Source organism: Cygnus olor, chromosome 1 (assembly GCF_009769625.2).
Source record: "Cygnus olor isolate bCygOlo1 chromosome 1, bCygOlo1.pri.v2, whole genome shotgun sequence".
Lineage (NCBI taxonomy): Eukaryota > Metazoa > Chordata > Aves > Anseriformes > Anatidae > Cygnus > Cygnus olor.
Genome location: NC_049169.1, coordinates 187,826,620 through 187,839,583, shown reverse-complemented (window position 1 = coordinate 187,839,583; position 12,964 = coordinate 187,826,620). Strand labels below are relative to the sequence as shown.

At 40.8% G+C, this 12,964-nt stretch overlaps 1 protein-coding gene and 2 non-coding genes across 3 annotated transcripts; all 3 read left to right on the top strand.

Moving 5' to 3' along the window:
• The first annotated feature begins 7,330 nt into the window (after positions 1-7,330).
• Positions 7,331-12,114, top strand: RPL21 (ribosomal protein L21). The gene is made up of 6 exons (XM_040543923.1): positions 7,331-7,485; positions 8,545-8,623; positions 9,221-9,282; positions 10,221-10,333; positions 10,981-11,131; positions 11,984-12,114. The coding sequence occupies exons 2-6, from the start codon at positions 8,557-8,559 to the stop codon at positions 12,071-12,073; spliced, it is 483 nt and encodes a 160-aa protein (XP_040399857.1). The 5' UTR covers positions 7,331-7,485; positions 8,545-8,556; the 3' UTR covers positions 12,074-12,114.
• Positions 9,934-10,009, top strand: LOC121064229. The gene has a single exon (XR_005816428.1). It is a non-coding gene; the product is annotated as a small nucleolar RNA SNORD102 (small nucleolar RNA).
• LOC121064244 lies at positions 10,393-10,525 on the top strand. Its single transcript, XR_005816442.1, has one exon. It is a non-coding gene; the product is annotated as a small nucleolar RNA SNORA27 (small nucleolar RNA).
• Positions 12,115-12,964: the final 850 nt, after the last annotated feature.

Here is a 12,964-nt window from a genome sequence, read left to right as displayed (position 1 = left end):
AAGCAAATCACTCAGTGAAGGCTGAAGCTTGTTGAGCACAAATTCCAACTCTGCTGAAGTCCTAGGAAAGAGTATATAATTGGAATTATAAACACATGTGAAGCGCCTTCATGCAGAGAACAGCATGCTTTTTACTCCTGTGGTTTCTGTACTTCATTCTTTTTTTCTTTCAGGAAGAGGTTATGAAGACAGAACAGGATTTTCTTTTAGCATCTGGAAGATACGTACAAGTGCAGTAACACAATGATGTTTGCTGAAAGACTGTTGCAATCTGCTCAGTACTTGAGTTTGCAATAACTCTGGTTACTTCATGCATTATTAAAAAAGTGCATTTTGCAGCACTGTTAAAATCATGTACAACTTTGTCTGTATGCACTCATACAGCAAAGCAAATTTTATTTGGTAGAGTTTGAAGATAAAATTAAATTTGTGTTTACTGGAACTCAGCTACGGCTAAGTAGAAAACATTCCTTTTCTTGAAACAAAACTACCAATATTTTATAAAGCCCTTTCCTTTCAGCGAGACTCTTTGCCATTTCATAAGCAAAAACAATTATGTTAATGGCTCTGATTAGAACAATTAAAGAGAAATAAAAATGGCTACCTCAGATGCCAGTATACCAATGTAATTTCGTAGAGTACTTATGAAATAGAGAATGATTCCACCAACATTTTTACTTTACTGATGTAGAGAAGTCGGAATCACAAACTAACACAGTCTCCGGTACCTATGAAGGTCTTAAGTTCAATCCTCTGCTAAGATCTGCTCCAGCTCAGTTTGCTAAAAACCATGTCCAGTCGAGTTTTAAATAGCCCCAAGGATGTAAATTCCACCATCTCTCTGAGCAACCTGGTTAAGTTTTTGACCATCTTTACATTAGAAATGTTTTCATTACTTTGAACTGGGATTTTCCCATGTTCTAACTTGTGTCCATTGCCTCTTGCCCTTCTGTTGTGCACCCCTGAAGAGTCTCGGGCACCATCTTCTCTACACGCTCCCACCAGACAGTGGAAAACAGAGATAAAATCCCCCCTTTGCCTCCTCCTCCGCTGGCTGACAAACCCAGCTCTCTCAGCTTCTTCTCTTATGTACTTCAGCCCCATGAACATCTCAGTGGCTCTTTGCTGGGCTTGCTCTGGCATGTCTACGTTGTGTTCTGGGGAGCCCAGAACTGACAACATTACTCCAGATGTGCTCTAACAAGTGCCAAAACGGCAAGAAATAAATCCTTGCCATACTGGCCAACCTCTTGTTAATAGTGCCCTGGATGTAGTTGCAGCAAGGGCACATTGCTATTGTCCACAAGGAACTTTTAAAAATGCTTTTTAAAACTGGGAGTGATGTTTCCCGTTTTCCAGTCACCAGGGACTTCACCTGACTGCCAGGACTCTTCAACTATGATGGAGAGAGGCTTGGCAGCTCCATCAGCCAATTCCCTCAGGACCCAGGGATGCACGGCATCAGGCCCAATAGACTTGTACCTGTTAAGTTACATCAGGTGGTCTTGAACCTGCTCTTCGCTTGCAGCGGGAGGCATTTTTCTCCCCCAGCCACTGGAGGGAGGTTCAGGGACTTGAGAGACGTGGGAAGCCTGACTGGCAGTGAAGACTGAGGTAAAGAACCTGCTGAGTACCTCAGCCTTCCCCATGTCTGTCATTATCGATTCTCCCTTCTTGTCTGTCAGAGGGGGTGAACATAATAATGCTTCATGTCAGGCATTAAATTTCAGCAGCAAAGCTCATATTCAGATCTATGTAAAGCTGAATCTCTTTGCCCTCCAAATGTTAGTTTGCCTTGAAAAAGTAATTGGCATGGCCAACCTGGCATATAGCTCAGGCTGAGCTTCTGTTAAAACTATACTTTATAGTGAATAAAATAGTCACGTGCTAGAAATCAGATAAGCAAAAGGTAAACTAAGTCTGGCCCACGCCAGCCTGCAATTTTTCCTAGTGTACTTGTTTTGGCCAATCTATTTTAAAGTGATTAATGGTCAATTCTGTCCATACCTGTTTATTCGTTATAGACAAAAATTCTTTAAAGACACCATGAGTTTTGTCTGAGAAAAATCATCACTACTTAAGAACTGACTTTGTGCCACCAAAATCACCAAGAGGACTGCGATTGCATGAGGGTTAGATTAAAAAAGGGTCCCCTAGCTCCCAGCTAGCAAGTTAAGGACAATCACTGAAACATTTATTGCCAGGAAAAAAATCAACCCCCTGACCTTTGTATTTCATGAATTGTGATCATATTCCTTAATAAGAAGAAATGTGTCAGAACTAATCAGCGTACTATAAATAAGGTCACTGGGACTGTTGTGTACAGTTCTGATCACTGATACACAAGAGCAATGTGTAGAAACAGGAGCAAATGCATAGAGCTTGCTGTGTGTTTGGAAGCTCCAAGAGCCTGGATTATGAGGCTTAGTAAAACAAAGGTGTAAAGTGGATATCATTCTTCTGTGTAAATAATTACAGAAAAAGAAACAAGGCAAACATCGTTGATCTTCCAGCTAAAAGTACACGAAAGTTCAGCTGTAAACAAATGAACAGAAAATAACAGTATGATCCTAATAAACACCAAGCCCCTTACTTCTTAAACTGTAGTCCGTAACTCACCAGAAGATAGGGAAGGGCTTACGGGGGACTGTGAAAAATGAGATTTAAATATATATATATTATATATATATGTTATCAAAACAGGATGCCAACAAAAATCCCCACATTATGCAGGTTTGCTGCTCACAGCAGCTCAGTTCCTCTACAACAGAGGAGTTAAACGGATCTGTAATTATCAGCTCTGCTAGCCAATGAGTGGCTAATCACCTTTACTCAAAAAAAAATTATGTATATAGCAAATCTGATGCTAACAATATGAGGAGTTGTTTGTTCCAGGTTAGATGGGTTGGACTCAGAGGAGGTTACACAGAGACAGGTGACCTCAAAAAGTAGTAGCACTTACAAGAAGTCTGAGGAAAAAAAAAGCATTAATGAAACCAGTTTCCTGAGAAGCCACTCCATTAGTGAGGGAGGAAAAGGACGCTAATTGCTTTTAAAATGATGTTTCATAAATGTGAAGTTTGATAAATGGATTATATTGTTTGGTACCCGTGAGAAGCTGGTCTCAGTTACACGACAGGCTCCTTGTATGTTCCTAATGATTCCTAATGGCCAATAATGCAGTACTCACATATACAAGTAGAATGTCATGTTATTCAAATAAGCAGCTGAATGACAGAATTTGTTCAGTATTTCAGATTTTATGTGGCAATCAAGAGATAATGGTGGAAAAAGGCCATTTGTTTGGCTTCAGTATCAGTCTAGCTGTATCTAGTAACACTTTGGATTAGCAATTAATGTACAAATAACAGCAGCATACAGAAAACTTTAACCGATGTGTGACCTGCTGACCCCATCATAATTTTTGTTCTGCATATTTTTTTTGCCTTACCAGTGTTCCAGAGGTGCACTGTCGCTATTCTGCATTTCTCTCTCCATGAAATGCTTTACTGGTGATGCAGCTCAATTATTGCACCTGCACTGGCACTTATGCAATTCCACAGTGAGCCCACTGAAGGAGTTTGTAGTCATCTTCTTGCAAAGTGATTGGTTGCTCTGACAGAAATTTTATTCACTTAAAGCTCCGACTGTTAATATTTACAGAGTTGGTTTTGTGGATGAGGAGTTGGACCAACTACCAGAAATAAACAGGCTGGTAGAACCAGAATCATTGAGAGGCTAGAGACCCGTGAAAGGGGACAGAAGTATGACTTTGCAAAGTAAGAGGATCATTTTGGAAAGAGCAAACAGTGGAACAACAGGATCAACTTCAGAGTTGACTTATAACTTCGGACAGTAACTTTTTGATCAATGGCACAGGGTAAATGCAGTACTCTATGGATGGGAGCCTGCTATGGGGTAACCAATCAACTTCATAATCTTGTTTTAAACTTTCCCATTTAGATTCTTGGTTTTGCAGTGTTATCACGAGAGGAACTGCAGATTTCAATCCTCTTTATTTGACACCTAATCTCAGTTATTTCTGTTAAAATTTTGCTCCAGTCATAATCAGCTTTTTTTGTTGTTGTTGTTTTTTCCCCACATAATGAACGTGTTATGTGAGACACAGGGGAAAACCTACACCCTACTAAAGGGGAATGTATTTCTTTTCACCTCAAAGCAATTTACAAACTCTCATTAATTTAAATTCCTTTCACGCCCCTGTTGGATAACCTAACATAAATGGAATGTCACACTCCATATCTTTGTGTATATCATTTGGTCCTCTGAGCTTAAGAACAAGACAGATCCCACTGCGCATTAGAAATTCAGTGAAGAATTCCTGACAACCCCATGTGCAGAATCATCACAGCTCATTTATTCTTTATAGAGAGCTGTTGTCCAGACAGATGCTGCAGGGAAGTGTCAGAAACAAAATGGGACTCTCCCAAAGAATATAACAGAATCCTGACTATGGGAACTCAATGACTGGAAATGTTTTTCTGGTATGTTTTCAACTGTGAAAAACAAAGTGATGTTTATCTAGTCCCCATTCCTCTGACTTCTAATGGGCCCTGCTTTTCAACACGCTTTCCCTAGCAACTTTCAGATTTGTTCCACCTTCATGCCAGAAAGACTAGGATGGAAATTGGGTCTACCACAGCGTAGAAATATTTCCAAAGTACATAACAGGTGGAGCACCAGCCTGGCACTGGGGTTTTAGATCTTCATGGGATTTTAGATCTTCATGCTAAGCTGCGTGTTGCTATTCATGTTCACTCCAATCTTGAGGGTGCTGTGTAACAGGCTTCTTTCTATATCGTGTAGGAGAAACTGGAATCAGAATCCTACAATTGCAGTTTGAACAAGGAAGGGCAGTTTAGTCTGAGTTTTTGACGGGATGAGGCAGGGCAGTAAGGGGAGCATCTGCAGTCTGGAATAGAGATCTTTATCTCCCCTATATCTGCTTGCCTGCTAGCTCTGGATTCCAGACCAGAACTCACCAAGCATCTTGTGCAGCTTTATTTGCTGGAGACAGCCATCATTATTATTTATTATTTTGTGAGGAGCTTATAAATGCTCTGCAGTCTGAGTGCTCAGTAGGCAACAGCTTTGTGAAACTGCGTGTAGAGTGTTGGTAGATAGGATGGACTTCTGGATCAGACCCAGAAAGCATGGCCAGTACATGACTCTATGGTAACAAATTCTGAAACCACAGTGGTTTCTTTGAAATATTGAGTTAAAGAAGGATCCTGGGAATGTGTTCATCGAGATGAATTTTACAAATGAGAACATCATTGAAATTTCAAATAAACCTATTGTGCAATTTATGCAGAGAAAAAAAAAAGTAGCAAATCCTGAATGTCTTACTTGGCCCCAAATAAGGCAGAGTTCAATTAAGTTCACAGTTAGTGCTCCCTTATGAATTATACTTACCTGCTCTGTATGTTGAAATAAGTTTCAACATGTGGATTTTCTTCCCCATTCTTTCCTGCTTGATGTGGAGAAAAAAATTATCCTTTATGTAAATCATTGCCAAGAGTAGAGAGTTCAGCTCACTGAAAATATCTATCTTCCTTTATTTAATAGTATTTTTTAGGATTCGGCTTCCTGTCTTCACTTTGCTTGATGTCCCTCCTGAAATCTCTGTCTCTCTTGCCAATGTGCTTCTCCACTTAAGAGCTGTTCAGGCTCATAACTACCTTCAAGCTTGGAAAAGATCCATAGCACCTAGGCTGAATGTATATTAAACAATACAGATTTCCACTGCATAGATATCAGGTGTTGTGAATTCTAGGTTTGTTGTGGTACAGAACTGGAATACAATTTTTTCTAAATATAACAATATAAGAGATTTTGTGTATAGACAGGGTCTTTATCTGTCAAAACACGTCAGCCAGCTAGTTTTGCAGGCAGAACCTGATAGCACATTTAATCCTCCAAATCCGTTCTTACGATCCATAAATATTAAACTAGCTTTAACATGATGATAGAAAGGACTTAGGCCTAAGCCTTGCAAGACAACATTAGAGTAACTGTGAAGTTAGTCAGAGGATCAAGTATGTTTTTATATATTGCTTTAAGTAATCATCCCTCCCCTAAATTAAATAAGTGCTTCTTTCATTTGAAACAAGAATTCCTGCAGTAGGGCAAACTTCTAGCTGAGACAAGTTTTGAACTGTCCCTGCGTGTTTAGACCAAGGGAGGGAGGCGCTCTTTTTGACTCACTCCTGCCTACAACCCGCTTCCCATTGCAATTCCTGTCTGCTCCGATGTTGAGGATGCACAAACACAATGAGTCACGCTGTCAGCTCGGGAAGCTGCTCACCAGCCTGCTTCATTTTCAGGCACCGCACAGCTGATGCAACCTGTGGCCGTACAAAAGGCTCTTTATTCGGGATCTGCGCATTATCTCTGTGAAAACATCCACCACAAAAATCGGACGTTATAGCATTTAATAACAATAATATGTACATACAAACAAACCTGAGCAGCCTCTTTACTTCTGATGGCTGCTGAATCCTGGTTTGCTTCTCCCACTGGGTCTTCTTACCCAGGACCTCAATTCTGGCACCTGTGACTGGCATACAGTAGCAGAAGGCTCACAGTGCTGGAAACTAAAGCAAAACACTTTAACGTCGTGAAACACCTTTTTGACTACTATACTTCAAATTAACAAACGTTATTTGTTAATAAGTTATACTTCAAGCTAACAAAAGTGTGAGAAACACTCTGTAGCCAATAACATAAGCTCGGGCAAGGATCTCACTAAAGTAGTAATTTATTCACGATTGCAATGGTGGGCATCCCACAAGCAGGAGTGCACCTACTAGTTCCATAACACAGTTTATACACTTTTTTTCTCGAGGACCGGGACCCTCCCCTGTTTCCCCATTGACTGGGTAATCCAGGTTCACAATCTATCCGGTACTTCACAGACAATACATGGCTTTCAGTTGCCGGCCTGTTATAAGTCAAATTTCTTTTGACTTTTATACTCTTTGAGGTGGTAATGTTTCTTACACAGTGATTTCCGCCGAATTGCTCTAAGAATTCTGGTTGTCTGCATTTTACAAGGTCGCCTGCTAAGCTTTCTTATCACTGCAAGCATACCTCAATACCACATTCCTTCCCTCTAAACAATGCAACTCTGCAAAAACAACATTTTTATTCCCACAAAAGTCCTACCCAGGGCGCGCCGAGCCCCCCCCACCCTCCCCATTTACCCCACGACTCCCCGCACCGCCATTTCCTTCAGCCCCCTCCCGCCCCCGTTTACCTCAGGCCCCCCCCGCCGCCATTTTCCTCCCTCAGGCGGGCGGGCGGCCATTCTCCCGCCTGTCTCTTTCCGCCAGGCGCGCCGCGGGCAGCCCCGCCGAGGCCCCGCAGTTAAGCGCGGCCGCGGCGCCGCCCCTTTCCTTTCGGGCCGCGCCGCCATTTTGTGGGCACACGGGGTGCCGCGCCGAGCCCCCCATCGTCCCTCAGGTGTCTCCGGGGGGGCGGCCGGGGCGCTCCGGTAGCGGGGTGGGGGGCTGTGGGCACGGCCTCGGTGGGGTTGGGGGGTGAGGGGGGGAGTGGAGAGGCTGTGGGCTGCAGGCTGCGGCGTGGGGTGGCGGCTGGAAAGCTGGGCCGCACCGCACCGGGAGGCTGCTGAGGGAGGGAAAGAAGGAAGGAATAAAAGGAAGGAGGGTTTGAGGTAGTTCCCCAGCGTAGGTCTTGTAGCAGGGTCCAGAAGGACGTGGGGTTCGCTAACGTGGCTGGCAGCATGGGGCTGCTGAGTGCGTGGTGAGAAGGGTCGTGGCTGAGGGGCGTCTGTGGTAAGAGGCTTGAGTTCATGTTAGAAAGCATTATTGCAGTCAGAACAGAAATATCAGACCGTGGTCAGTTATACCACATGTAATAGTGATACTCTTAAGAGTAGTTATCTGATAATTTTGGTAGTAGAGGTCTTGTTTTTTTGGCAAGCCCTGTGAGGAGAGGCTGAGTAAACTGGACTTTGGCACTCAGAGGCAAGAAGCAGTTTTGGGAGACACTTAACAGGAGCTGTTATCGAGAAGATGGGTCCTGGTGCCTAATTAGGGACATGTGACAGGAGAGATGTCTGTCATAAGTCCAAAAGAGAGAAGTTCTAACTAAATACAATGAAAGGGTTTTTTTGTCATGAGGTCAGTCAGGCCTCCAAACAGGCTGCACAGGGAGGCTGTTCAGCATCCTGCCTCCATCCTTGGAGGGTTTCAACACCTGATCAGGCAAAGCCCCGAGTGACTTGGTCCTCTCATAGCAGGCATTGCTTTGAGGAGAAAGAAGGTGGAGCTGGTGATTTGGTAACATCCTATGTAACCTCAGTTATCTGATGGCTCTATATAAATATTGTATTTGTTTCTTGTCAGTGTCTAATAACATTGCTTGGTCCTACCCAGCAGTTCGGAAATGGTGTCATTCTGAAGGCTTAAAGGATTCCTTTTTCTGAAATTCCTGAAAATATCGTTAGTCATTTTTTTTAGTGAACCAGTAGTTCTGAACAGTCTTCATTCATTTTTACAGTAATCAGCCAAAATGACGAACACAAAGGGAAAGAGGAGGGGAACACGTTATATGTTCTCAAGGCCGTTTCGCAAACATGGTAAGTACATTGTACGGTGAGAACAAGTTACTGTCCTGTTGGATGTCAGCAGTCCCTAGGTAGTGTATGGGTACACCAGCTTGCATGAAAGGATATCTGGCAACTTAGGTCAAAATCCACAGAAAGATACACAAGTAAACTTGCAAGTCTTAGAGGTTATTTATTAGTCTTCTGAGTGCTTGACAATGGTAACAATACTATTTCTGTCAGCGCTTGAAAGTGAAGAAGGTACATCAAAAGTCGTACTTAGTTAAAATGTATGGTTTGTTGCCTTTTAGTGATGAGAAGTGATAGCAGCTGTATTCACAGTGACATAGTAAATAGTTGGAATGCTTTTTCAGCTTCTGCATTAGGAATGAGATTAAAGCTGTAGTTTTCTTCGGTTTGTTTTTTCTATATTTTGGAGTGTGAAGAGGTAATTACTGCTTTAAAAATGTTTGATTTATGTTTTTTTTTTCAAGTTAATTTTGAACTTGAGTTTTTAAGTCAAATTTTATGAAATGCATGGTCTGTTTCTACTCTGCTCCCTCCCCACCTTTTTTTGTGTATGTGTGAAATTGTGAGCTTCATGGGGTCCGTATTTGTATCTCTCAACAGGAGTTGTTCCTCTGGCTACCTATATGCGCATCTACAAGAAGGGCGATATAGTTGATATCAAGGTACTTTCTACAATGCAGTATAATTAAAAACAAAACAAACACAAAAAAACTGAAGTAGTGTTATCACTTTCCATTTCCATTTTTTGTGGTAGTCTTTCTGTTATTCATGTCGTATGTGTCAACACAAGTAGCGGCTTCTTTTGGAGCAGTACTGGAATGACAATGCTATTGAGCCAATATTAATGCTTCAATGTCATGTACTTTGTATTTGCGATACATATTAGGCTGTGCTCTGTTACTGTGTGCTCAGCTGAAAAAAGTGAGTGAAATATGCAATATCTAATACTTGGGTTGCTGCATGGTGCCTGCTAGCTCGCAGGAACCCCACCTGTCATTCTAGTAGATACTGGTTTGCCTGATTTGCACCTGCTGTTTGGAAGAGCTATAGTTCATGCTGCATGGCTTATGCAGCATCATTTTCCATTAATAGTTATTTTCTAGGACTTGTCATTAAAAATGAGCCATACTTGAAGCATGAAACTATTAAATTTGAACGTTTCACTAAGATCTCCTACTCTGTTGAATCCTTTAATTTCAATTTGAAATGCTGAGTTTTCATAACTCACAGAGGTTGAAGTGTAATTTTTTATTTTTTTTTAAAACTCCTGGAGAACTGTAGCATTCAGGAATTATCACTTCTTGACATTCTGGAGCTTGATGATGATTGTCCCCTGTGATTGCTTGCTAAAAACAAAGTGATCGAATCATTTCACCGACGCTGAAAGCAACAGAATAGTCATAAAAGAATTTGGTAGTCTTCAGATACAAAATGTGTGGCTAGAAATTCTAAGGTATGAACAAAATAGGAGTGTTTTTAAATCAATCTTGAGTAATGTGATATTTGTGCTTTAATTAACTTCTGAATGGAAAGCCCTTGACATTGCTTGAATGTTTTTAAGGTAAAGTTTAGGCTTCATTCTCATTTTACCTCTTAACAGGGTATGGGTACTGTTCAACAAGGTATGCCCCACAAGTGTTACCATGGCAAGACTGGAAGGGTATATAATGTTACGCAGCACGCTGTGGGCGTTATTGTTAACAAGAAGGTTAAGTAAGTAATGAAGTTCTGAGCATCTAAACTTTGTGTTGGGGGAAGTTGATCTGTAATGGCACCCTCCTTTCACTTTGCCAGTTAGACATTTTTTTGTCTTGATTGGTCATTCAAGGCGGGTAAAGTGTATCTCCTTTTAAAACCCAAGCAAATGATGGTCATTTGACTTGGATCCTGTCAGAGGAAACAGTTCTTTATTCTTCTGAGCAGCACTTAGTGACGTTACCTAATGGGGATTATCAGCTGACTTTCACATTTATATTGAAGGCTTTTTAAAATACTATTTTGCAGCTGTATTCGTCTTTTTGTACAATTTAGTCAGAAAAAGATACTACTTTTTTCTGAAATTAGACTGAAGTACAGTGGTAATAGTTACTTGTCTGTATGCTACAAGGTTAAGGTTGAAATAATTTGTTCTCCTGCAATTTAATTCTAAATTGTCAGCATATTGTTATATATTAATAAGCTTTCAGTTACGTAAATTAACTCTGATTTGCATCTGCAGCAATGTATTCTGAGTGATTGCCACTTAAAGAAAACTGATCTGTAATTGAGCTTATGGAGTTACTTAAGGAAATGCCGTAACGCTGGCCTTGAAATGGCCTTTTTGCAAGTGCAGTAGATTAAAACCTGATTTCTTTTCTTAGGGGTAAGATTCTTGCCAAGAGAATTAATGTGCGTATTGAGCATATTAAACATTCCAAGAGCAGAGACAGCTTTCTGCAGCGTGTGAAGGAGAATGAGAAGAAGAAAAAGGAAGCAAAAGAAAAAGGCATTTGGGTTCAACTGAAACGCCAGGTAGTATTTTTCTTGTAGTTGATGCATTGTTGATTCAGTTGGGGGGGGGGGGGGGTAAACCACCTAGAACCAAACTAGTTGACTAAAATGTTATTCTCTTCCAAAACAACAAAACATTATGCTGCAAACTGAACTTATTTGTTAAAAAAAAAAAAAAAATGAAAGTTAATGAAACTGCTTACAATACTCTGAAAAACCCAGGTCTGTTGCAGATTGTGTTACAGGTGTCTGCTACCAGCCTCACTTAGTTTGTGTCCTTTTTGTAGGAGGTTCCTTCTTTTTCTTCATTTAGAGTAGAGTGACAGCATGCAGCTTGTCTGCATCTGAGCTGTAATATTTGGTGCCTGAACAGGTGTGCACTGTTCCTGGATGAAAATGGAAGTCCTTGGCTGGGAACAAAGGGCCAGATGCTTCCTGTTCAGATATTGCTGTAGAGGGTTGCTAATCTGGAGCAGGAGCTTTGGCTGATTTCTAGGAGTGATATTGTCTTTGGTTTAGTGGAATTCAGCTGCGGCAGTTTCTGTTAAAACCCTTTAAGAAAGAATAACTAGACTTTTAGAGAAACTAACAGCTGTTTCTTCTAGAACCCTAGGCTACATCACTTCTCGTTAACTTAGATTAGTAAATTGCAGAGGATGAAGTGTAGTTTTCTTCATTCAGCAGTGGAAGACAAGTAAATTTTCTAGCAGATCATTTTTTTTGCAGCCAATCTTTGAAACAAATTTTAAAGAGACAAGGAATGATAAAATTGCTGTAATGTTTATATAGTAATGTATTAAGTGTCAAAATTAATTTTGTGTAAGGCTACTTCTGAGTTTTAGTGTTACAAGTTCTTTCTTTTTTCGTTTACAGCCTGCTCCACCAAGGGAAGCGCACTTCGTGAGAACTAATGGGAAGGATCCAGAGCTGCTGGAGCCAATTCCCTATGAATTCATGGCATAATGAACATTTAAAAAAAGATAAATTAAAGATCTGTTTTTGGACAAGTGTATGCAATTGTGGCTGATTCCTTTAAGTATTTTTTATTGAACAGCTTCTTCAGAAAGCTTCTTTTAATTGAAGTTTATTTATCTTGCTTTACGTGATAGTTGGTCATTTAAATCATTGGCAGCTTTTGCTGCTCCGTTTGGTCACTTACATAGACCATAAATCTTAGGGACACCGAAACTTGCTAATGCTCAATGGTAATCATTCTTCTTTAATTACCTAGTGGGGTAATAAGTGAGGACATCGAATATTTCACCGACGAACTGAAAGCGTATAGCAAGAACTGTACAGTGTCACTTGAAGAAAATGGTTTTTGAAAACAACTTCTTAAAAAAAAGGCTGTGGGCGGGCTTCTGTTTCATGACTGTAATCTGTAAAGGAATTTTTAGAGCATCCCCAGGCCAATAAGCATTCTTGGAGAAGAGTAGTTCAGTAACAAAGCTTTTATGTCAAAACAGTGCCTTTGTCACTTTATTAATTTATTTATTTAATTGGCTGGCATAGTTCAGCACTTGAATTTCGTATGTTTATTGCCTGTCTGTTGGTTCTAAATGTCTGTCTGGATGTCCTAACGCATTTCTCTCATCCAATTAACTTCAGTAATGCTTCACAAAAACCCGGTGCTAGTCGCCCAGTGTTCGAGCGGAAGAATAGCCAACTGCGAGCTAACCAATGCTGTTGTTTAAGTTCTGTTTGGAGCTTGCTGAAGAATCTGCTGAAGGCAACGTGCTTAGCTTTGAAAATGCATGAACTCAAGCATAGCTTCGTTATAGTTTTGGATTGTCTTTTACATTCCTAAGTCTGATATAAGGCACTGCGTAGCTACCTCAAGTAAATGATGTAAAA